The sequence below is a fragment of the Myripristis murdjan genome, chromosome 6 (assembly GCF_902150065.1).
Source record: "Myripristis murdjan chromosome 6, fMyrMur1.1, whole genome shotgun sequence".
Classification (NCBI taxonomy): Eukaryota; Metazoa; Chordata; class Actinopteri; order Holocentriformes; family Holocentridae; genus Myripristis; species Myripristis murdjan.
In genome coordinates, this window is record NC_043985.1 from 5166804 (window position 1) to 5193740 (window position 26937).

Here is a 26937-nt window from a genome sequence, read left to right on the forward strand (position 1 = left end):
CTTGTGTTGCTTGTATGCTTCTAATTGTTTATTGCCACACTGGATAGCCCTTTGAGTGCTGCTCTAATTTTGAGTCTTTTTTGTAATATCGTTTTAATATCAGGGGATTATATGCAAATGCGACTACCACAAGCAAAACTGAAGATGATGTTTGTATGTATGATTCTGTGGGATGAAGATGATTTAGGAGCGAATTCCTTCATGCTGTAGGCTCAGTGCAGCCCGTCAGAGGGCGGCTCCAGTGTGCTTTAACGCATCATAAAGGCTTGTCCTGCTGATTAGTCTCCAACTCCCTCCCTCAGTCCGCAGTCCCGCTCTGCCGCTGCGAGCCCGCTGTGTCTGGATGTAATATTTAGAAGCTTAGGTATATGGTCTGGATTAGACCCACATTGAGCCTACAGGTCGCAAAGGTTGAAAAGCTTTGTTTCTCACTTTTTTCACCCCTGCTTGGATACTACTGACCTAGGCATTGGATATGTGCACACGGGATGATGACAACCCCTTTCCTCCACGTAGAAGTAAGATAAAGTAGGCTTTCGCATAAACTGGATTTACTCCTGTCGTTCCATATGAAGAAGTCAAAAGTAAGTCATTTTTAAGTTTGCTTGTTTTTTTTATTTTATTTTATTTTATTGTAAGTGTTTGTCTCTCAAAAAACATTTTGCATTCAAGCACGCGGGACACTACGGGACATAGTCCACCGACACTGATAAAAGGATTTTTTTTTTTTTTTTTTTTATCTCAACGTGTTTGCATAGTCTTTTTTTTTTTTTAAAAAAAGGTTATTAGGATATGAATAGCCTTTACTTATACATGCAACCTGTTAAAAAAGAAATGACTGTCGCTATTATGAGGCTGTGTAGTCCTACAGGATACTGTGACTCACGTAGTTACAAAATAACTTGCGGTGCTTTCCCCAAACGCTCCACACTACCTTGAAGCAGCTGAAGCAGTTTGCCCTACATCCACGTCTTCCTTGTTTCGCAGCCAACAGACAAGGCAGAGGCTGTAATTGCTTGTAAATCAATACGTTTATTTTTTTTTACGGCGCCAGTCTGGTACTTGTGAGGTTGATGCCACTGTTATCTCGCTGTTAGCCCTCCTCTGATATGATTGAGATGATCATGGAGCGACAGCATAGAGCAGTCCCAACCGAACCGCCTTCCCAGCCATTTACCTGCGGGAAGGAGTTTAAGCAGCACACAGTTTTAGACCGGCATAAGTCCGTCACAGGTAAATTAAATTGCGGTAAGCTGGTATTAAGTATGCTGCTGAGCTCTCCGATGTGAATCAAAGCATACATCAGTGCTCTACTTAAGGTGTGTGATTAGAGCCCAGTGATGGCAGTTCGCATCAGGAGCTTTCCGCACTTTTTTATCCGCCACACATCACAGGTGACCTGCACTGGTTTTAACAGAGTCTGGAAGAGCTTTAGTTAGATAAGACTATTTGTATCTGCAAGCCTTTAGGCCAGAAGCCGTGGCTCATCACCTGTCTGGCTTACTTACAATACTGCACGTAATGATGAAGAAGATCAAAGCCATTAAGCGCTGCGGTGCTGCACAAATGCTTACACATTCCAGGGGCTCATTAGCCGCATCCATAATTACACCTCCAAAAAAGAAAATAATATCCTATATTTTCAAAAATGTTGAGTTGTTTTCCCGCTTTCTTGTATGAAGTAGCCTGCTACTATGGCTATTAATTTAAGAGTAAAAATGTGGATGAACTAGATTTAGACAGGTTTATCCTGCATTACATCCCACAGGCAGTTCCACTGAATAGCCGGGCATTTGCATATCAGGTTGTTGGCCACTCTGTTGCTTATCTCTGCACTCAAAGATATGCGACATACTGCACTCACCATGTCACATTGAAACAAATACATAAATACATAAATACATTAATAATTAAATTGTAAGTAGGCCAAGTAAATAAGTAAATCAATGAATAAATAAATACAGGCTATTGATGCTATTAACCTTGGGCTTCAACCTATACTTCGACTAATGACTAATGATCACTAATAATGAGGGTAATGAGCTGCGACTTATAAGGAAGGTCTTCATTATAACTAAGTGTGTGTGCATCTGGGAGAGGGAAAGACTTTGAAGTTTCCTGTTCGAGTGGTGCAGTTCTGCAGCGCTGCTGCCGCAACTGTAGGCTATTTATTACCGTTTCCTTTATGTTTTTGTTTTTGTGTATGTGTTTTTTTTTTTTTTTTTTCAATGAAAATGTGGTTTACTGTGCTTACATTTATGGCCATATTTCCCCTCCCTCCCGTGCCGTCGGCTGTTGATCACATGTAAAGCATATGTAGTGAATTTTTCTTATGACAGGAAGGCAGAAAAAAAAGTCAATTTCCACTTCCAGTTCTCGTCAGGGAAGCGCTGTAGGCTGTAATATTTCTGTAATACTCCCATCGAGAGTATTACAATAACTTATCGTGTCTATGGTGAGCTTATAGTGGCCTATAATCATAATAATAAAGATATCCCTTATGGGAAATTCAGGAATATTGACGTTTTGCTCCACTATTTGTGTAGTATAGCCTAATTTATTATGGGATTGCTATGGCTCTTTTCCATAAGTGGATCAGGACTATCATCTGCCGAGATGATTGTGGGCTCTGCAACAGAGAGAAAACAGATGGAAATACACTGGCAATTTAAAAAAAAAGATTCTCTCTCTATTATATTGTTATATCTATTGTATAATCATTGGTACTGTATTTATTTGTAGTAAGAATTGAAAATGTAATTTCAATTAGTACAGTCAAATTTATTCTGCTGAGTGAGACTATGCAACAGGGTGAAAATGCAGTGTAGCAGGATGAAAAGTGGCACACACGGTCTGTGTGTGTGTGTGTGTGTGTGTGTGGGTGGGTGGGTGGGTGTGGGTGTGTGGGTGAGGGTGGGCGGTTAGAATAGGGTTTCTTAAACTTGACAGAACATTTGGCACCGGCACACACCAGTAGATAGCGCCACTTTTCTGATTCCTGCTGTGCTAAAACACCTTAAATGTCAGGGAGGCAGATAAGGTGAAGATACAGTGACTGATGGCAGGTAAGAAATCAGTCAGATAATTTTGGGCAAAATTTATTGCTCAGATGTCCTCTGAAGTATTTGCCCTTTGGGGTCAGATAGTAAGTGCTGAGCTTGAGTTCGAAGTAAACACAAAGCGCATGACAGATATATGTTTCATTGTTTTATATTTTTTGGCACTATCATAAATACCTCAGAGATTATTGGTTTAGTGAACTATAATGTGCAGGTTTAGCATCTCCATCTGTGGGAAGAGCTGCAGGCAAGCGGTGAGGCAGGTGGTGGTGAACTGGATGGAGCAAGTTAAACTGGATGGATTATTGAGATGAGCACAGATGACCAAGCTGGGACAGTTGCAAACTCAAGCCCCTAATGACGTATGCTCATTTTACTCCTGTAGTTTGGTACAGTTTGTTCTGGGGCTCCTAAGCCAGAGTGTGACTTTTTAAAGTAGGTACATGTTCACAAAATGTAAAGGAATGCAAAGACAAATGACAGTCCATTAAGCACATACAGTGATTATACAGACTCTCTCCACTGATCACACTCAAATTGAAGAGTTTAACTTTTACTGTTTAGAGAGACTAAATTTAGCAAAAATAGAGCTGGATCTAATAAATAGTTTTCAAAACCTAGAAGTCATCAAAATTGAGTTTTACCTGGTTAACTTTCTGATAATTATTAGTATTACATTCCAGGTCTTGCGCACACATTGCGGACAGTAGGCCGTCATTTTGTAATGCAATGCAAGTGTATAAGACCTGAGAAAATCTGAAAGATTAAGACATCTTTTCTTTCTCTTATTCCAAGAGAATTTTCCATGTTTTTTTTTCTTTAACATTCCCATGCTATGGGGCCCTAACATAACTTGCACATACACCCACGCACACACACACACACACACACACACACACACACATGGAAATACGCCTCTTCTGTACTAGTGAGACAGTTGACCCAACAGCCCTCTAAACCATTTGTCTTTATGATTTGTCTTACCTTAAAATTGTTAAAGTGACCACTAGATTTCCTGTTATGTCTCTTAGAAAATGAAAATCATTTAAAGGAGATTTTAGAGCATAATGATGATCATGGAAAGGAGACATGCCACTCTGATCGGTCACTGGACGATCACCCTCCTGTGGTCTCTCTCAACTATCCAGTGTCTCAATGTGTTGAACTAATTTATGTTTTATTGCTGCTTTCTTTTGTTCATGATGTTCTTAAGTCTTTTATCGAAGTGTTTGAATGGTTTGTTTTACCTGTAGTTAAACTGACCTGGAACATAATAAATATTACTGCCCTTGATAAGAAAAAAAAAAAAAAACATTCAGAACAATGACACTTAATATTGATCTCCATAGTTCCATACATACTTGTGGTATGAATATTTAATGTCTAAAAGGAGTGTGGGGGGATTCCTGTGGTATTTTATCAGTTAGTAGTTCTGAGAGACATTTCATTTTAACATAATAAGAGGGTCCTCGGTGGTGTTTCGCAACTCTGTGAATTTCACTTGCTGCAGAGCATTTATCACAGGTTATCACTGTCAGTTTGAACCCAGTGAATTTCCTGAGAAGTGAGAAGGGCCAGTTAACACAACCACATTCCCGCATTTATCTTTACAGTGTTTCTAGTTATCAACGGATGTATCAGCCAGCTTTTGCCCTAGGAGCGCTCTGTCAGTTTTACATATTAGATAGGCTCTGTGACTCATGTTTTAGTCACAGATAATGTTCGACTGCACATCGTTGCGCTGGATGTTACTTAATGTTCACTTTGTGTCCAGCGAGGAAACCTGACATCGCAGCATTACTGTGCACTGAAGCCCAATATCACATGCTATTGATAAAAGTAAAACCTATTTGATTTGTTTATTCGGTTCATTTTGTGGTTAGGTCAGTGACTTTAAAGTGTAACACAGTTACATAAGCTTAAGTAAAAAACAGTTATATAAAATAATTTTTAGTATAAAGTGATGATTCTAACTCAGTTTAACAGCAGAATCACATTAGTCTCATTCATTTCATTTCATTTCATTACTGGCAGGGCGCTGGAGTCATACCTCCAGAGATTTACATCATGGAAAAGATAAAATATCCATCAAAGACACACCTTGTAAAAAATCCTTTTGGTTTTTACTGTCTGTCAAAGCATTTGATGGAATGGAACAATGAGGAGACAGGAAAAAACAAAATAAAATCAAATAAAAATCAACATGCGATGGGAAAAAACGCTTTGCTCAGCATTGTTGTAGTGTAAAGGGGATGAATAGCCTCATTTCTGACTGCACACACAGCTGGTGTTGAGCGCGCTTTGAGGAATCCCTTCTGCAGTGACATATTAAAGGTACGCTACGCAAAGTTGGCGACGGTGAGAACCCTTCAGACACAACTGACCAAAAATGTGGAATCAGTATTCCAGTGGGTGAGTCTCTATGATTTTCACTGTTGCACTGACTCACTGATACTTTTCAGGTAAATGGTCCTCACTTCAATCAACCCTCAGCAATTTTGCATAGTGCACCTTTAAAGAAAGCCCAGCTTTAGACTGCGGCTTGCATTCTCCTCATTCATTAAACAGGTTTACCTCCTGAGTGTTACCGCTCCCGCTGTTTTGGCAATACTGCCTCCCTCTGCTCATTTGCATGTCCCATAAACGATTTATTAAAGCACACTGCAGTGCAAAAAATATCACCACCTTTTTCCGGCTAATTATTCATACATTAAATTTATTTAGTGCTGTCCTTGAAAGAAGAGGAATATGGCAATGAACTCATTTTTATCATGAATTATGGTTCATTAGCTGGTCTGTTTTATAAATGCCACTCCCCAGTTCACTTTGATGCGGCAATGGCGGACAATGAATGGACAGCAGTGGGAGTGCATGGGGTCAAACCCCAGGTCGTGCGACAAAACCTCTTCTCATAATACACAAATGTCTGCTGGCAAAAATCTCAGCTTTCTAACTCTTTGTGGTGGTTCGCTTTGCATTGTGCTTCCAGGCGCGGCTGATTGTGGTGGGTGTTAAATAGGCCTATGCTTAAGCTCATTAACATGGTGATTCTCATTGGCTCTCGCCCGGGACACACCGGACAATAACGCCATGATAATGTGATCCCGCCGCGCTAATCAGTGACACAGTGACTTTATGAATCACCTCAAACTGCTGCGCCGCTACGTTTGTGTGGCACAAAGTTGTCACTTCTGAGTTTTGTGAACACAGGCCTGTATATTTGCAGACTTACAAGATTCTGTTCTAGATATTATTGTAGATATTGTAGACACTATTCCAACGGGATGATGTAGTGGCTGGCTGATGGTAGTAATTTGAAATAGTTTATGAAAGTCTTTCTTGATAAGAATGCTTTTCTGTATAACAGATAAATTAGAGAGTTCATGCTGATTAGGTCCATTCACCACACTCACCTGGCTGATGGTCTCTGTTAATGTATGATATTTTTTATAATAGTTTTTGATGATGTTTGTCATTAAAACCTCCACTAATACATAAAGAAATCAGTCTGCAAAAACCAAGGAGTGAGCTTGCCAAAATTTGTGAAAGTGCCATAGTAATAAACTTTAGTTTTACATGATCACTCATTGTGTAACAGTTTGAAATGTTACATGAAATCAGCCTGTGGAACAAAATGCTCCCTATACAGTTCATCGTTTGTTTTTGTATTAGTTCAAAACCCCACAACAGCCGTAAAAGAATCACAGTGAACACAGTTTGAGTGTAACCTTTGTGACTGGGAGTTTGGCAGGTTGCTCCTCCAACCGCACATCAGTGATCAGTGTGCAGTCGCTGGAGGAACTCTGGGTTTTTGAAAATACTATTTTCAGATGTCAGAAACATTAAGTGCTGCACGCTGAGGTCTGTCAGCTGGTCAAACATTTATTAAGCCAGGCTTCTGCTATGTAATACTGTGGGAATCTGTCAGGTCCTTGTGGAATACAACCAGAGCAGTGGTGGTGGTGGTCTGTTCTGTGGTTTGGCAGGAAGTGTAAAGGATTTGCAGGAGCAATCTATCAGTCTTAAAAGGCAGTTTCCAGTACTTACCATAAGAGCGCTTTCTCCTCGACAGTCAAAATGCCAGCTTTTGATGTTGTGTGTTACAGATTTCCAAGCATGACAGATTTGAATTCTGTCTTGTGAGTTTGGAGCTTGTATTCGAAGTTGAGATCACAGGAAGGGAGGAGGGTGGGGGGGTGGAGGGGGGTCATCTGCAAATCTTCATGTTGGCACTCAGACATCAACTTCATCCTTGCGCTGAAGCTGTCAGCAGGCTCCTCTTGAGCAGCTGCATGTGATAGTCTGATAGCTGCGTGCGACAGAGGATAGTGTGGAGGGATTGCAAGGTCGTTTGGAAAAACAAATTCTCCCACACAGTTTTATTATAGATTTTTTTTTTCTAGTTTTACTCTGATTTTTCCTTCTGAAATACATCACTGAGTAGTTTTCAGCCCATACAGGCATCCGCTGAGAGTTTATCAATCAGATCAATGTGGAAAAGACTATCTGGTCTGCCTGTGAGCCGGGATGGCTATGAGAAGGCATTGCTTCACTTTAAGGCAATAAGGTTGAGAACCACGACTTGTTAGGCCTCAAGCCATTAAGAAATAATAACACTAGATCATAGACGATCATATAATAGGTTTAAGGAATATAAATAATGATAATATATAATCAAAGGCAACTACATAACTGGAAATATTAGACAGTGTGTAGACCTCTTTTATATCTACAGTGTCTCTTTATAAAGTTTACCTTTTCTCATTTTGAGGCTGTGGCTTTTTTCAAGGCAAACAGAACTGTTAATGCCAACCCACAAAAATGTATTTATGCTAAAGCCTAGCAGCTCGGCTGGCAGGTGTGACAGAGAGGTGGTTTAACTATTAACTCATGTGACTAGAACACAAGGATTGTGTCTCTTGTAGATTTTGCCTCGGCTGAAGGATGCAGGCACATGACGAGTTGCGAGCGCCAACTCCAAATCCGAGCCTTGGTGCAAAAAGAATGAGTTCCTTCAAGAGTGTGAGGCATCGTAACTTTTTTTTATTTTTTTTCTTACATCTCTCTGATACATGATCGTTCATTCAACCTCACTTGGTCTTATGAAACCCTTTCAGGATCAACTGGATGCACTCTAAATGCATGGCGTATCAAGCTGAAAACAAAGATATTTTCTTGGTTCTGGAAAAGTCGATGCTTTAGACACACAAGTTTCACACTGGACAGCACAGATTTGATCTTTCCTGGGAACTGTGACTTTAAAACCTGCAATTTTATAGTTTAAAGTTACTGGAAATGTTGATGAAACAGGAATTTCAACATATTATACGGTTCCACTGACTGTAAGTCACTCTGGAGAGTGTGCAATGTGAAATGTAGCTGCAACTTGAGATCAGAACATGAGATCTGACATGCTTGTATCTAAAATCCCCCAAGAGGCTTAATTTTCCATCCATACATTTATTTACTTGAAGCGAGCCTTTTGCTTTGGATTCTATAATGCCGTGGTTAATTTGCCGTATCAAAGGGAGATTTTCAGTAACATGCCCTTTTGATTTCACTCCACAGTTTCATCCCACCCCCTTTCAGCGTGCTGCTGCAAATTACTGTAAGTGTAGGCACAATGGAAAATATAGTGGAAAAGGCAGCAAAATGTCTAGTGAACCGAGGATTATTTCCACCCTTCTGTGCGGAAATATCTCATTTAATTAGAACACTCATGACGTAGTTATGCTGTAGATGTGCAGGGTCTTTCTGCGCCCGTTCCACTTAAAGGGCGTGTCACCACAAACTCACATAATTAACAGGGACAGGAAATCCATCACGTGCAGAGCCCCTGGACATTTCCAGAGCCACAAAGTCAGCCAAAGAGAATATGCACCCCAATAGATCCAGCCTATATCTGACACAGAGCATTTACTGTTAGATATAGGGCTTAAAATATGGATTTGATTTGCACTGCGCTCCTATAAGCTCAAATACATTAACCAGATGATCAAGTCCTGCCTGAGGTGGTGTCAGAAGATATACGAAAGACCTTGTGCAGTTCGTACGCCGACTGAAAAATGTGCCACTGTTGTTCAACAAATATATTATATAGGCAAGGCCATACGCCCACTTAAATTCAATTTTATGCATGTTCATCTATGCACATGAATTTCTTTTTCTTGCCATACCAATGCTCACAGTAGTGCTCAAGATTTTTTCCTCTTGATTTAATAGGCTCTCGAAACTATTTTTGTCACAACTGGTCTTGTGAGCTTGACCCCTGTTATTTCTGGAACAGCAGCAAGCATTAAAGAATGTAAACTTGTTGCTTGTCTGCTGCATTATAACGTGGAAGAAGACTTTGGTAACTAGACTCTGGATGACTTACATGGTGCGCTAAAGCCCCGATCTCCTAAAATTATTAGTGCGTACTGAAATGTTTTCACTTCTCACAGTCAGCATTAAAACTTCTTGTTGGGGCAAGCCGAGTCTTCTTGACCCATCACAGTTATGTCATTGGTTTTGCACGCACTGTCATTCTGTGGGATTTGGCCATGTCTCTATCAGAGATGATTTATTGAAGTCAGTGCTTGTCCACCTGTGGGCCAAGACTGTTTGTCAGCATTAAACCAATCATAGTAGCTGAACTGGCTGCGTCATCAAGCTGATTGTTGGTGTTTTGATTTACTTGTGAGGTAAATTTTCTTGAGAACAGACGAACAAATTTAGCTCGCAGTCAACAACATCTCAGCTCCTCCCAACCACTGCCAAGTTTGTTTACTCAGCATTGCCACTCTTTTAAGGAAATACTTTTTCAAGGCCATATTCAATGACTTATTCAGTGACTTGTACATGTTAGCGGCCATCTTCGAATGATTATTTATTGTGTAAAAAAAAATGTGTAAAAAAAAAAAAAAAAAAAACATGTTAAGAACAACACAAACGATGTGCAAATGTGTTGACAACACTGTGTTTGCATATTTTTGGCTACTTGGCCTTCCATACATGTGAGACCGCAGGAAGCCAAAACACGATGACTGGGTGGGAAGGGGCATTGATGGATTTCCCAGGATTCCACTTTGAATTTTCTGGGTATTATCTATGACTGGAAAAAAATAAATTTCCAGATATTCCATGCGTGGGAACCCTGTTACTTGTCTGAAGTGAAGGCATCATCAAAAATCTGTTGAGCAGCCAATCAGCAATCTCACAAAGAGCAGTTTTGGACCTCAGGGACCGCCACATAATGTGGACTGAGCAATCCACAAGGGCTGGATCCAGGCTAAAGCTTTAGTAAACCAGAGCCACAGAACCACACAAGTGTGTGTAAGTAACCTTTTATAGTGGGAGGACTTTTGTCTAAAATTTGACCCCAAACAGCTCAAACTTGTGTAAAATGAGGAAGAAGGATGTGGCGAGCTGTAGCTGCGGTAAGATAAGCTGAATTACTATAGCTAAGGTAGATAAGGCAGAGGAGTTTTTTTTTTTTTTTTTTTTTTAGGATAGAATAGGAAGATAGCCAAGCATCCTTTGTCCCAAATTTTAACAAATGAGACTACAACCTCCACCCCCACCCCAGTCTTGAAATCTTTTTAAAATGAGAGAAAAAAAAATCTGTCTTTGGGATGAGATAATCCACAGGCTTCCAAAGCTAATCAAGTTGTTTCCAGAATTTTGTCATTTTCTTGATACCAGTGGGCTGATCTGCATTATTCTGCCTTGTTTCAACACACTTAAACTTGTTCCCAGAAAAACTGCTGAAACAAGAGAAACTGCCAGAGACAAGTGTGATTTTTCATCCCGTAGTCAACTTTTTTTTACTCGTTTCAAGAAAAACAAAATGTCAAAGCTGAAGATGAAATGACTTACAGAGTCTTTGCAGTGAATATTTGCACTGATGATGAGTGTGTGCCAAGCACACGTTCATCATCAGAGTGTGTGGCCTGAGATCAAGGTGATTAGTGGCGGTCATTTCATTAAAAGCTTCTTATGTGCCCGATTAAGTTAACAGTGCATGTGTGTGCACACGAGTACAGTACCAATATCTGTACTTTGTGAGTTTTATATCATTACAAAAACATGTGATCTTATTTTTAGACCACATCGGGAGCCAGACAGGAAAACAACAAGGGCTTGAGAATCTCCAGGTTTTTGAAATAATATTTTCAGATCTTCAAACTATTTGTGCTGAACACTGAGGTCTGTCAGTAAGGAATTCCTTGAAGTTTGTAATGACTGGTTAGGTCTGAAAAAACATTTATGAGACCTAGGTTCAGGCTTGTCTCTATGTAAGAGGCACAGTGAGAGTGTCATATGAATGCCATCGTTACTGTGGGAATCACTGTCAGATGCTGATGGAATGTGGCCAAAGCTGTGGTGGTGATCTGTTCTGTGGTTTGGCAGGAGGTGTTAACCGAAAACTGCTGTGATATACTCTTGAGCTCAATCTATGGGATCCTATAAAACAATAAATAGAGATCAAAGCTCAGTAGCACAATGCATCATTCATTTTGGATTCCTTGGAGCGCTGTCTATGAAATCTCATTATTTATTCTTAAATAGCACCCTGTATCTGTGAGTGTTACGTTCTGTTAATTCACAGCAATGAACAAATGACAATGGGTGAAACATAAGACACACTGTTGGGCCTTGTGTGATCAAGTTGCCTGCATCATTTTGCAGACAAGATAGCTCTTGAATCACCTTTTCATCAGCGTTCCCAAGAGCTTGTTAACATCAGGGAGTTAGCCATAATAACCCACATTACCACTGATGTATTCAAGGATGAAGCACAAGATCAAAATGTAAAAGGCTAAAAAAATCATCATAATAAAGCTTCTTGTCTCTTTACTATGCAATATCTGTTTGATTTGGAGGCCAGCCTTTGCGTAACTTATGGTTTTAGATTTATACTGGAGAATGATAAGGTTTGTGTCGAGTTGAGCCCGGGTTTTTATCACAAAGGAGATGCAACTATTATAAAGGAGGAAAAAAAACTGGCACCACGTCTGTAAGAGAACCATAAAAAACCATCATAAAAGTTGCGCAACTGAACAGTCGTCCTTGTCCAAGCCAAGTTCCCCTTCTTCGGTTGCTGCATAGAAACCAGTGTGGTCCGCACACAGTTATTTATTGACTCAGTAATTGATGTGGCTTTCTAAAGGGACTGTAATGGGATATTAAAATAGTACTTTTCCTGTCCAAGGAAAACAACAGAGGGACAGAATACTACCTCCAACTGCATTTTATGTCCCCTGTTCACGCTTGCTCTCAGTAGTTCGGTCAGATTTCCTGCTGGACACCAGTGTGAGAACTTGGGTGCATGCAAAACATCAGTAGCTTCCAATCAAGTCCACATGTGACCTTAAAGACACAATTAAGGGATAAATTCACATTGTTCTTTAAGAGTTTGCAATCAAACAAATCACTTAAAGCCTTGAAATACATGGAAACCCCATGTTGAGCTGCTATGATGTCAGTCCTTGGATAAAAATGAAAGATATTTCACTTCACAGTTCAATAAAGTGCTATGTAAACAAAGCCACTGGTAGGGGAAAATGGTTTCAACAGGAAGCTCCGTAATTTAATCACAGGTGGGGCTTTCAGGATCAATCACAGAGACAGTGATGGAAGTAATATTTCTCTCTGAGATCTCTCTCTTTTTTAGTCACTACATTAAATGATATTCATTGCATTCATTGCATGCATTTATGAATATGCCACTTGCACAAGACATGTAGATATTTTCTATTTGATGTAACAGTGGAGCCCAAAACCAGCCTTTTTAATCTTCCTTAAGTCCATGTAAAGCATTGTATTTTGCCATTGTGCATGAAATACACTATGCAAGCAAACTCACCTTAACATGTCTGGTGTGCAAAGGTTTGTCAGTGAGGGTTTCAGTAATCAGTAGGTTGTTTAACAGGTTATCAAGTCTTGGATTCATGCCAGTTTTTTTTTGTTTTTTTTTTTTTGTCCAGATGGTTCATGGTGTGACTGACCATAAATGTTCAAGGGGAAAAAAAACTGTTTTTTTTTTTGTTTTTTTTTTTTTTAATCAGGGTATAAAAAGTACTACAGTTGTTTTTCCATACAAAACTTAAACCTGCTGCCATTCCAAAAAAAAAAAATCCTGTTTCAGCTTCTCACTACAATGAGCTAAAATCAGCTAGAATTTGCTCACCACAAGGAATATGGACGTAGCAAAGGACGTGTCAAAGTTCACCGAGGTGGAACATCTGTTGGGAGGAAGGGGACGAAATCTCTGTGCAGACAGATAGGAGCACTTTCCCTGCCAATTTCGTGAGATACCTGACCGTTCAAGAGATGAAAAGACATCATTTGCATCGGGCAAGGATGGATAATAATAATAATAGAAAAAAATGTAGTGAGAATATATTGCAGTTGTACTCTCCTCAGTGTACATGTGTACATGCTCAAAACTGCCCCCGGTAAAAGTTCAGAGATTTTTCTGCACATTCACAGCTCTAGCTGAAGAAGAATATGCCTACAGTAACTCACTGATCATTTTGAAACTGGAGGCAGTGACCTGGACAGGTTCATAAGGATGCAGTTGGCAGGTATATTGTTTCTTCATATTGTTTTTATGTCTTTGTAATTACTGTCTTCGCCCAGCGTTCACTGAAAACTGGTCTACTCAGTAGCAGCTGGGGTTGAGACACATGTGCCTCCCAGTCTCTCCTGCACACTCCTCAGTTGAGCTCAGTATTGATTTGGAGTATTTAGTTATCCATAACCTCTGTAAGTGCATCTGAGCAGAGTGTTTTCAGATGCTAATATGATTTACACATGAATAAAGTGGGACCCAGTCGCTTACTGTGAGTCTATTACACTTCCTGTTTTCTATCAAAGCTAGACAGAGTTTGTTATTTTGGCTTCTCCCACCTCACGGTTTGTTTTTGCTGTTGGTTAGTAGGAAATAAAAAATAACAGTTTAAAAATTAAATCATCATAGTGCATTTAGTCAAAACTGAACTGTGATTTCAGTCTTAATAGCATTAATAATAACATCAATAAGATCTCACTTTTTTTTTACACAGTCAAGTCTGTGACCCAGATAAAATTGTCTGTTTTCTATACAGTACAAACAACATTGAATGGATCCCTCAAGGCATATGTTGCTTTTCGATGAGGCAAATATTTCCACAGCTGTCACAGTCACTATTATGGTATTAAATCCTTATGCTCATGATAAGACTGTCCAACGAGTATCAAGAGTGTTCTTTTGGTCTCATCAAACAAGGAAGACACGAAGCGTAGGTCACTGTGGTCCGTTCTTTGCCATTTTTCACAAGGCACTTTGCCCAGAGCTAACAGCGTTTAAAAAGATTCTGAACCATGGCGCCAATTAGGCTCTTAACTCTTAGCTAACAGAGCCTTTCCTCTGGCACATTCTCCTCACATAAGAGACAGTTCCAGCGTGATTGCAGATCACCGTGGATTGGTCTCCAGTGCTTTTATCACATTATATGACATCCGCTTTTTCCTCTCGCTGTTTTGAAATAAATGCTTTAAAGATATGGGTCGCAGTAAAAAAAAAAAAAAAAAAAAAGTGTGTGCTGGTTTTGACCTCCTCAGTTCTTCCAGTCTTATCGGTGGCTTTGTCATTGCTGCGCGTTCGAGCTTCATTCAAACCTGCCGCACCACATTTTAAATTCTAGTGAAGATCCTAGGGTTTGTCCTGCTGAGTCACAGAGAAATGTCTTTAAGTGACATTTTCTCTTTGATGTAATGCCACAGCCATAAAACAATGGCAGAGATCAGATCCAAAACGTGAGCTACTGGTTGAGATTTTTTTTTTTGTGAAGAGGAAAACGTTAAAATCAAGTAGTCTTAGTTCTCCCAGTGTTCATGAATGCCCCACGTCAAATATAAAACTCTGACTAGGACTTTGTTCAAAATGTTAATGTTTATGGCCTGACATTGGTTGTCTGATGCAACTTTGCAAAATGCTGCTGTTGCCATCTCATTTTCAGTTATTGATTACTTTTACTGACCAAATGAGAAGTGTAGAGTGGTGTTTTCTGTGTCTTTTGGGATGGAATAGGACTGAATTAGCCTTGAATGTTTGGCAACATTTGTAAATATTATAATCTCTGTGTCTGCATTAAAGAGATGGGAAAATGTAAACAGTGTGCAAAAAACTCAAACCACGTTGAGATGCGTGCTTCAAGCTCCGGGTCAGTCAGTTCCAGTGTCTTCTTATGGCTTAGAACAGTAATCCCTCAGGGTCAGAAACCACCATTTCCTAAAATGAAAATAAACATGAGAGGGTAAAAACTTTGGCCAGTTTTTTTCTACCTTATTTGCTTTTTGTACCTTCCTTGCTTTTCCCGCAAATTACAACCCAAGCAGTTGTAATTGACTGAGGGGGCTCCATCCTGTGCATTCTTGCAAGGAAAAGTCTTCGTTTTTGGAGCGCTGGGAGAAATTGCCTCAAGTGCTTTCTGTCAAACATGCTGTCAGGAAAAGAAGTTAGGGTAAGAATTAGGAATAGGGATGGGCTCTCTGTCAGAAGGCTTCACCCTTTGTCCCTTGTGTACCTTTTGATCAGAAAATAGCCAAGCATGCAGCCTTAAGCGGTAGAAAACTTTGGCACCACACAGACAGCTGAGTAAAACACCAACCTCACACAAACCACTACTTCAATTACACAAAAAAGTAAAACAACCAGCCTGTGAAAAAAAAACAAAAAACAAAAAAAAAACTTGGAGATGGGTGAACATGGGCTTGTTAGGGACAGAGAGGGGAAAACAGCACCAGTCTCTTCTTTAAGGCCTGCTGCCAGTTTCCAGTCGTGATGGTGTTTATTTGCCAAAACACAACCCATATTTTTTCATAATTCAATAAAATGTTCTCCAGCAAGGATCAAATCAGAACGAGGGAACAAAAAGGTCCTTTGAAAAATGTTAAATCCTTGTCAAATTCTATCTTTGGGTCAACTCTTATCTCAGGGCTAACCCTGGACTTAGAAGGCCCTCTTTGATAGGACAGATGGACAAACGCAGCAGCCTGGCCTCTCCTTTGAACTGCTTTTATCTCTCATGTGGCCTATTTTAATCCTGATTATGAAACATGGGAACCAGCATCACACGGACAGAGTCAAAACAATGATCTCGGCAAGAGATTAGCAAAAGAAATCTCTGATATAAACAAGCTACATGAGAACTAATGTCATGCAAGGTCCTGTGTTTCTCTGATGAGATTATGTGGTGAAGAAGACCGACCGCGAGGCCTGGGGATCTGGAGAGCCTGTTGAGCTAATGATGCTGCGGGTTCAAAGTGGTGGTGGAAAAATGAGACAAAGGTAATCATCCTCGTCATCGACCTGATGAAGAAGAGCAGGCTCACAGACCTCGAGAGCCGTAATGCATCCAACAGTGACGTACAAGAGGGCTTTAGTCTGGAGAGCTGCAGCTGATTGGATGAGCCTCGCCGCCTCTTTCGGTCTTCACATCAGCTGAATCCACTCAACAGGGAGAAAATTGAAGAGAGCTACAAACTGACAGCATATTATTTATGTGAATGGTAATGTTCAAAATTACAGTGTCCCAGATAAAAATACACGAGATGAAAAACAGTGGGCTATTACACCAGTGGGAAGATGAGTGATGAGGGTTATAATGGCGCTGTGGGACTGGCCCCTGTCCCTGTCACATTGAGATCCACTGACCACTGCACTGCCTTGAAGAGCGAGAGGGCAAATGCTTGCTTTTCCCCTCTCTGCAGCTGTGACTTCAGTCCAATAAGGTCACTTAGGGCACGTTACTTAAACATTCAAACACATGAATGAATTGGACTCGTCTTGCTTTTTTGTTTTGCTATGTTTGGCCCCAGTCATGCTCTGGCCAGTTTTGAAACTTGAAGAAATGATATGACCTTGATCTTATGAGCTTTGGTTAATTACAATATTACATTTTGGCCTGTACAAACAAACCTTTGAAGGATTCACATTTTACAAGTTGGGTGTGTTTAAAATATAAGACTGCCATGTCCATGGCAGACCATGTTTGGCTTTAGACTGACTACAGTAATGAAGTACTCTTGTTGGGGAGCTTGTATTGCACTTAGGAAAATGGTTTCCACTGAGAAGTTAAAAGCCAATGTCAATACCCAATATCATGCCAATACCTCAGTATCTCAAACAGAAGTTGATGAACTGGTTACCAAGGGACTGCCAAGAAAGTATTACCACAATAAATAGGCTGTGTGTTATAGTGCAACAGAACATAGTTTGAAATGCTAACACAGTAATCCATCCACTTGGGTTTATTTAGAACATTTGTGCTGTTCTCTGTCTTCCTTGGAGAAAAAAAAAAAAAACGCCAAGAGCACATAATGCCTTTTTAACAACACCCTACTTAACATTAACCCGTGGTAGCTGTTCAATACAAGCATGACTGACCACTGAGCAGCTCCACTGGAACAAATGAAGGTTAAGTGCCTTGCTCTGGGGCACATCAACATTAGTTCTTGGACAGAGTGGTGAACAGATCGTGTTCGCCTGGCCCACACAGGGAGGTTTTAACAGCCAGCCTCTCTAACTTTTGTGCAACTGCAGTCACCGACATCAGTGCAGTTTCTTTAGATGAGGTTTCACAAACATTCTCTGCCCGGGTGGAGCAGATGCCAATGCCGAGTTGACATTATGAGGTATTGTAATGGATTATGTTGTATTTGGACAGTGTGAGAAGTTTTACTCTTGCAGACTTGCAGGCTTTTGTCTGTCAATATTCCTCAGTTTTCCCAGGCTGCCATATTTCCAGAGTACCTTTTATTTTTAATATAGGCTTTTTATTTAACTATATCTTGAAATTACACAGAATGGGTGACAAACAATGTTCTCCATCTTAATAATGATTGAAAATATGGGTACTAGTTTAAAACTGTTTATTACTTTTTTACTTTTTGGGTAGGATTTATGACCTGGAACAATGGTTTCAGTGTTACCTCACAGCACCTCTCAGCCAGGTACAGGCAACCTACTGTAGAATATCACTTTTCCTTTGGCAATTTTTGTTTGACCATGAAGCCATTCATCGAAGAAACACAACACGACAAGAAGTGTGATTTGGACTGTGTTCGTGTTTGTCCAGTCACTGGCAAAATAGGTGAAGCAATTCAAGAACAAAGCAATGAATAGTCTCAGCTCGGACAGATGACAATAACAGGTGTTAAGTTTGAGAGAACACAAGCAGGTTTGAGGCCATTGAAATAGTTAACGCTCCATGAAAATGGCATGTCAAACTCACCTAAAGGAAGTGGTGGTTTATTATGGTCAGGCTGCTCTGGAGCAAACAGGCTGTGGCCATTACGTGAGCACCCCCTTTAAGGTGAGTTCACCTGGCTCCACTAGCTTGCACTGCTTTGCACAGTCAGGAGCTGCGACAATAACTTGTCAAAGGAAGTGAAACAGCTGCTGACATATATAGATTCCCCTAAAATGCAAAATTTGTGTGTGCCAAATGAGGAGGAGTGCATTAAACTGAGCCCGCAAGACAGACAGATTTATTTGACATTCATAAAATACACACAACACTTTCACCTGAAGGCAGTTATAACTGTTAAGGGTTAAAATACGCAGGACGGCCCACAGGCTTATTTCCGTTGTGATTCTCTAAGGAAAGAGAGGGGTGGGGGGAGGGGGTTTCTAGCTGAATCCAAATCCAGTCCGAAAAAGAAAGAGGGTTTATGTTTTTGCCCCCTTTAGTTTGGTCAGTGCCATTTGTCTGCTGGTCAAGCAACACTTACACATACAAGCACTGAGCATGAAGCATCATATTTAATTTTTGAATCTGTAATCTGATCACATGAGACCAGAAAAAAAAAAAAAAAAAAAAAAAACACTGATCTGCACACCACTGAATAATTAAACAACCCAACTCTGTTTAATTACATAGTGGATGCTTAAAGGTCCACTATGTAATGTTTTATCACTTTATTGGTTTATTTAATATTATTTGTCATCTATGCTTGGTCTGAACAAGAGAAAGTCCACCTATAACCCATCAGCTGATTGTGGACAGGAACAAGTGTTTACAGTTTGGACTGTAATAAGTGCAGTGTAGAATTGCAACTGAGAAATCAACTGTACAGCCCACACCTTGAGAGGGACAGAAATAAAGATTTAGATATTTGGAAAGTCTGTTTCTCAGTGGCATCACTGAGACAACAGGAAGGCATTTTGGTAACAGTACAGAGTGGCAGAGCATTTTCAGCTCAAACAGAGCCATACTGTGCCTTGGAAAAATTTAAAATAATTAAAATAATGAAATTAAAATATATTTTATTATAGCTATTATATAAATTAAATTATATTTTATTGTTTATGATAAACTAATTAAAAAGTTATTTTAATACATATAGTTAAAGTTAGTACATCGGTTTTGTACAGTAGCCTTCTTCTTGGTAATATATGAACTTGTTTTCATATTTCATGGAAACCAAAATCCTGTTACTTAATCAAATTCGATTGACTGAGATGCTTAAAAGAAAATGTTAAGACCGTCCAAGTTCCCATACATATTATAATTTAGATTGAATTAACAGGCACAGGAAAAGGATTGTCAGTGCAATTTCCCTTCAGGCATCATAAGTCATGCATTAATGCAAACCTCTGCCAATGCTGAACAATTTCCCAACTTGCTGTTAAACACATGACATCATTATCACTCACATATCATTCACAAGTTTAATTGATTTCTTGACTCTGCAAACATCCACTTAGGATTGTCTTCTTGACAGTTAGTGTGATAATTATGGCTAAAACATAACACTGTCATGAACATTAATGAATATTTATGATTGCTGTCATAAGTGTCATTCGGTCAGTTATGTCACTTTCCCTGCAAAGCTGACATTTGTCGTGACAAAACATTGACAACGGTCATAAATATTCATCAATGCTCATGACAGGCTGTTGTGTCACGGCTATGACAGTGATTGTCAGTGTTACGAACACAACTTCAAATCAAGTGTAACCAAACATGATTTTCTAATAGGGAGAAATCCAGGATCGCCACCAATATTGAATCAACTGTTCCTTGGTTCAGTCTAGGTCTGTGTGTCCTTCAAACTTAGGGCAAACCGATAAACAATCCAACGAGGACAAGAGCATTACCTCCTCAGCAGGGTGGAAGAAAGAAACATCGTTTGGCACCTTTGCCCTCTTGAGCCAGGTGAAACGGTATAATGGGTAATAGTGCTGTGAGAGGTAGTGAGAAGTTTTTAGCTCCAGTGGGAAGTGAACTTTTAACCCGTGGCAATTCTTTACCCACTGAGCTACACAGGACCTGTGGCCTCTCAAACTTCAGAGCAAACACAACTTTTTGCCTCCTGCAGTTGCTGCTGTCTTGTTTCATTGGCCAGCAAGACCCATGTGGCTTTCACATCATGGCCTGTGGTCCTGTGGTGCTAACTGCTCCATTCATCTGACCTGTGCTTCATTCATTTTATAGATCGATAGATCGATAGATAGATAGATAGATACACACACACACATTTATATATGACACAAAAAGGATTTAAGTCCAGATATTACCACATATTTCCACTTGTATAATGAAAGTTTTGTTGCTTTTTCAAAATGACAAGTTAAAAAAATCACTTGTGTATTATTATTATTATTATTATTATTATTATTATACCGCTATATTAGTGTGTGTGTGTGTGTGTGTGTGTGTGTGTGTGTGTGTGTGTTTATTTAAACCTTTCCATAAAAGGAGATTTACTCTATCATTTTTAATGACATATTCATTTTCATTGAATATTGGCACAACATACCAGCTATCAGCAGCTTTAGCTAAAAAATTCTGGAATCAGTGTTGATCAAAAAAAGAAGAGAAAGCTGGAACCAGGTTTTCTTACTAACCAGGGTTTTGTTTAGGCCATGTTTCAAGACTGATCTAATTTGGCCAGAAATGTCAAGCAGCCAGTTAGACTCAGGGGTGGCTCCAGGATTCCACCAGCCGGTCTGAGAATGATGGCATTCAACATTTCCAAGGTTTTGTCCTGATGGAAGACTGTTTCGCACCTTACAGTTTCTAAAAGTTTGACTGTCCGCTGTCTATTTTATTGTCCACCCATTTCCTCTGGAGTCTGACCATACAAGAAACAATTGCATGACATCATGAGTCTTATTTGTGTTTCTAGCTGTTTCATTTTCACCAGAAGTTTATCACATCCTCAGCAGGAAATGATCACTGGGTGGAAGCCACAGTATCAGTATAGCCACAGCAGCAGGGCTCGAGGAGGAGTGAATTCAGTCACATGTTATGTTTGGTGAATCCTCCAAGAGTCCTGAGCAGTTGATGTCTAACTGGATATTGAGCACTCAAAAGATGCAATGGGTGGATAATGTATAATGCAAACGCGTCAAACCACCAGGAGGTCTTTGTTCTGCTGAGCTGCCAGGCCCCCGTGACATAACGGCCCATGCATTTCCTTTTGATCCTTCACAGTTCCTGCAGCTGCACAACGTAGGCAGTCAGGCCAGAATGAGGCATCTCAGGCCTGTTAAGGTTTTGATTAGTTTAGGCGTGGTGCAGCCACGTGCAAGTGTCCTATTTGTAGTTGTCTATTACCCGATGACATCCAGATGTTGGAAATAGTCGCCGACATCATCACTTAGTTTTAAGCCTTCTGCCGTGTCTGACATGTGTCAAACAACACTTCCAGAAGCTACATCATGTTTTGATGCAGACAGAGATGCCTTGATAATACTAGGATCTTCAACTTTTTTGCTTTTTTATGGCACAGCAATGATTTCTGTGAATTTGAAATGTGATTCAGTTTGAAGCATAATTTATTACATGAGCTTGCCACATAGTGCTAGTGCCATGTGAATATGGCTATGGGCAACATTTGAAGAAAAGAGACAAAATGGATGTTTGAAGAAACCATTTAGCTGCTACTCTATTTTTACAGAGCCTAACATATAGTATCATATTTGAGGGGAAAAAATATTTTCCCAAGTTATTCTCTGCACTACTTGATTTTGCCACTAATAAAGTCTTTCTCATGTCTCCACTCAGACAACTACCATAAGCAGTGGATAGGCTGTAGATAGTTGATGACGTGGGTGTATTGCTAAATAAGTGAATAGATTACTGAGGTGGAAGTGAGTGGACTCTGAATGGCTGTTAAGCTAATGGGCAGATATACTGTAAATAACCAGAAAACGTGGTGGGTATACTGCTGACTGTTCACTGACCTACATCTTCTTTAAAAGATGGCATTGTGTGCTGTTCATTCCTGTGCCCATCATGCACATTTAAAGATGAGATTAGTTTTGATAAGCAGAGGAAGTAAGGCGAAATTGAATTAAACCCCGTCTGCCCTTTACATGATGCTTTTCCTTTGGCCTTTCCTGCTGCTGATGGATCATTGTTCCATTCTCTTCCTGTTGTGGTTCTGTTGAGCAGACCAGTCATAAGAGGCAGAATATTTGGGGAGGGCGGAGGAAGTCTAACAGATAAGAGAAGTGGCAATGTGACAGGAAGGTTAGCAATTTGAATCCCCAAACTAGCAGGGAAAATGAAGACGGCGAAAGTGAAAGGGAAGAGAAAGCAGGGACTTGATGTGAAAGAGCATGCCCGCAGGTTGATGTGTTGCACCGAATATGAATATGTCAGAAAGCCCATCGCAGCTTTTTTTTCCTCCCTCTCTCTGAGTCGCAGTTGTGAAACCCTGTACAGCTTTATTCAGGTTCACAATTAAGGCTGTTGAATTGTTTTGGGTTAGGCTCCAGTTGGCCGTAATCTTCACCGTGAGCAGGTCTGTTGCATAACATGCTCACGGAGAAGGAGTAGGTCAGCCAAATGAATGACAACCATTAATGCAAGCCAGTGAAACACCATTAGGCAGCTTCCTCTAAAATACCAAAAGACAGGTTTGATGAGGCTTGTGAAACGCACCAGCTACAAAACAAATAGATCTCATCCTCCCATCTCATTGGCAAAGTAATGTTCAAAGCTGCTTCAAAATCCAGGTCATTTAAATTTAAATATGAAACGGTTGTGTCTCTAAGCAACTAATTTGTCTGGCTCCCAGTCGTGAGCAATATTGCCAGGTGGAAGAATAATAACGAGTCTTATTCAAATGACGCTGATTAAAAATGAAAGGTTTATTGAAAGTTTGAGTTTCTCTTAAAATGTTGCATTACCTCGGTTCCATAAGTAATAAGCCACCAGACACCATAATATAGTCTAAGCCGTGCCATGCCAATACTTCCTAACCATTATAAAATCACTGTAAATGACTGGTCTGCATGGTTTATAGCTTAATCAGGGAACAAAAGCCCCATAGAGCTCAGATAGAGCCATAGAGCCCCATAGAGTTTTTTACAAGCTTGTTTGGTGTATCTCAGCTTCCTCTTCAGAATCGATTATATCTCCCTTAGTCTTAGTGTTTTGTCCTAAGAATACAGCCCTGATAAGAGACGTCAGTATGCTTTTTCATAGTTTTTAATTTTGTTTTGGATCAAAGCACCTGAAATGGAAACGTTATCCTACATGGAAAGAAATGCCCAACCTGAAAATTTGGTTCTAATTGTGTGACCTTTTTTTCTTGCATGTCTTGACTTTCAGATTTGGATACGCGTCTGTGTCTATTTACTGCTGTGCATCACGCTTGGAGTACATTCAAGTGAATTTGACGTCAACCCAGTGACAGATGACATCTCTAGACTCTCTGTTTTGGTAAGAACATTACTGCAAATTCCTGCATATTTCTGCATAGTCCATGGTTCAGCAATTAGCCGTTGATTTCTGTGGGTCGAAATGGGAAATAATCTAGTTACAATTATGAATCCCTATCATAAATCCAACTTCAGTTCTGTCCAGTTGTTTTGCTGCACATCCATCCATCGATGCATCCATCCATCCATTCAATTATCCAAGTATATCTGATTTAGAGTGTCATATTTTTTTTTTTTTATTTGTGCAGCTCCACATTCTACGAAGTGCAACAGCAACTTTGTTTGCTTTGGGCTTTTTTCGACTGTTAGTCTCATCAATTGCCTGTGACAGAGTTTCCAGAAAGACCAAAGAGCCAAAGAGCAAGGAAGTACACTGGCATTCATATCAGTGTGTATTTTTAACCAAGAATGTTTCATCATGAGTTACTCCCTCATGAAGCCAGGCTGTTATTTTCTGTATTACTAAGACAGCCAGAGGGGGAAAAAAAGAACAGAGGAAAATAAAGGCAAAAACTGGACTATTTCAACATTTTCATTCATATTAGGTTACAGAATAATGGCCACGTGGTTGTCACTATTGCATCAAATGAGTCAAACGTTTGTCCATTACACCATATGGGTTTTTTAAAACAATATTATTAGTTTTAGTTTTACAAATGAGAGTAAATGAGAGTAGAGAGCCTGACCCCAGCCTTTTTATTATCAAACATAATATGTGCAAAGACCAGCAAACAGAAAGCAGAATATGCAAGGTCGACATCCTTTACAAAAGCCAACCTAGAGAAGATTTGGGAGAAGAGACAATGGAAAACAAGCTTTGTTGGCCTGTGTCTTACTTTTGCAACTGTGTTGTCTCCCATGTAAAATTCAAAGATTTTGCAGTCCAGCTGCAAGACTTGTTCAGAACACAAATCAAGAGACATTTAACATCATTTTTGATGAGTAACATCATTTTCATGATTAACATTTCTGAAAGGCTGATGACCCATTACCCATAGCCTTTAAATTTCCCCTAGAATTGGATTGTTTAATTTGGCACTTATTACATAGAAGCACAGTTTATGTATGGAATAGCAATGCTATCTCTTAGGACCTTCTATCCCTGTAAATATTCATGTTTTTATGCTCTTTCTTTTACAGAGACAAAATATTCCTAAAGACTACAAAATTCCTGTGCGTTACATTCCAAAAGAAGAGGTGAGACAACCAGACAACTGTAATTTATGAAGCCTGTTTACACTGTTGTGACAACTGGTTATTTCATCAACCGTGCCTGCTGCATTATGTCTTTTCCAGCATCGAGCCTTCCATTAACTCGCAGTCTAAATTGTCCCTCTGCTCTTTTTATTCCAGGGTGGAATGTGTTGGGTAAAGTTAAGTGTTTTCTACTTGGAGGACAGTTTAAAAGATTTATCACATAAGTTTGGGAACATTTCATCCAACAGAAAAGATATTAGCATTTTCATCCAAATGCTCCAAGAAGTGCGGCTCTACATGGAGCCAGTGGTGAGTTCATTTCTAATTTGTGGCTGTATTATAGGCTGAAGCGTACCGTGATTACCGGATAATAATTAGTGTGCACCTTCACAATTAACCAGTTTTGGCGATGCAGCATTATCTTCTTTATTATCTGCATTAATAACACATGCAATTGCTTTAAAAAAGAAAAAAATATTGTGAATGATAGCAATACTTTTTTCTATCTTTTGAATATACCCTCGAAGTAAATGTGTCATCATATGCATGACTGTTCTGTAAACTGTTATTTTTGTATTTGCAGGAGCCGGATATGTACGATTTTTTGTGCCACTACAGAAAGGAGAGGTGGCCGACAGCACGATACTTTGACTATGTGGAAGATTTCCTTATAGCTGCGCAGGATAGACAAGATTCTGCTGACTGTGATCCACCTCCCTGTCCCACCACACCATACGCAATAACAACAGCAACAGACTATACAACAGGTCAGCATTCAATGGTTATTTACATTTAGCAGGGACTTCTGTCAGCAAAGAGCACAATGTCTTGCTTGTCGGAGCTGAAAAATGGAGTTTCAGAGCTTGTGTCTCAAATGATGAGTAGATCATTTTGTAGTGAAAGTCTTCACATTGGTCCAATTTATGGAAATGATGAGTAAGACGAGATGCTGTGAATGGCTGATTTTTATTTTTATTTTACAACTTTCTCCAGAACATTTGCTCAACATGTTTGCTCTTTTCCAATGTCCTTCTGCTTCTGCATCGTACTACTGCTCACATTCACAGCAGAGGGTCTGGTGCACACACAAATTCACAGGCCTGAGAAACCCGTGAAATGAGCAGTTAAGGTTAAAATTGCACAGTAACAGCCTGTTGGCGGGGCAGGTCACATTCTCCCTTCCTCAGCTTGTCCACGGGCTCAAAACCATCAACATTCCAGTCATAAGCTGACTTCTGCTAACAACTTTTCACCAACCCTTTTGACTATTGTAAACAAAGGCTTTTTAGGACAGATCTCTGGTGTCAGTTTTAATCCAGGAAACTATTTCTTCACATGAACTTTGCAAGATAAAAAGCTAAATCAGTCTCAGTGCTTGGATGGCCCACTGAGACATCACTGAGTCACAGGAAGAAGTCCCCAGGCAGTGCATGTGAAAAGAAGAAAAGAGCCGAAACCCAGTTGTATACGTGTTGATTACAGAGCAATCTTCCAATCTTCCCAAGCGCAAGGCTTTTCTTCACCAGAGTGGTTGGATCAGATCTTTTGTCTGAGGGGGGAAAAAGGCGGTGGTGAGGTGACTTTTTAGCACCTGACAATGAACCGTTTTCACCATTGCGCATCAACACACCACCTTTTCCCTGTTTATCATCACTCTCCCCTGGTTTCTTGGTCTCTGCTCTCATAACCTCAAATCTACGCATCCACTCATGCCATCTCGTTCTTCTTCTTCTCCAGAAAAACCCTCGTCCACCAATAAAGTAGCAGACTGTGATCCAGCATCAACAGACTGCAATTCACGTAAGTATGTAATTCTCAGTCTGTCTGAATAAAGTGTCAGGCTGGTGCTCATGTTGCAAAACCAGCCCAGCTGGTGTGTCAAACAGGAACTTTTTGCCTGCTACAGTATTTTGCCACACTCTAAAGCACACTGGCCTGTTTCCCTGCAGCTACTGTCACTTCCCTGATGATGCACTG

At 40.0% G+C, this 26937-nt stretch overlaps 1 protein-coding gene across 3 annotated transcripts in view; it reads left to right on the top strand.

The window, feature by feature from the left end:
- Positions 1 to 292: 292 nt before the first annotated feature.
- The window catches only part of kitlga (kit ligand a), a 33669-nt gene continuing 7024 nt past the window's right edge, over positions 293 to 26937 (top strand). For 2 of the 3 annotated variants that reach the window (XM_030053923.1, XM_030053924.1), the window contains exons 1-6: positions 293 to 584; positions 23654 to 23764; positions 24904 to 24960; positions 25117 to 25269; positions 25544 to 25727; positions 26698 to 26760. In XM_030053923.1, the coding sequence (XP_029909783.1) occupies positions 570 to 584; positions 23654 to 23764; positions 24904 to 24960; positions 25117 to 25269; positions 25544 to 25727; positions 26698 to 26760 (583 nt within the window). In that variant the 5' untranslated portion in view covers positions 293 to 569. The remainder of the gene's footprint in view (positions 585 to 23653; positions 23765 to 24903; positions 24961 to 25116; positions 25270 to 25543; positions 25728 to 26697; positions 26761 to 26937) is intronic. The other variant, XM_030053925.1, reaches the window with a different exon arrangement.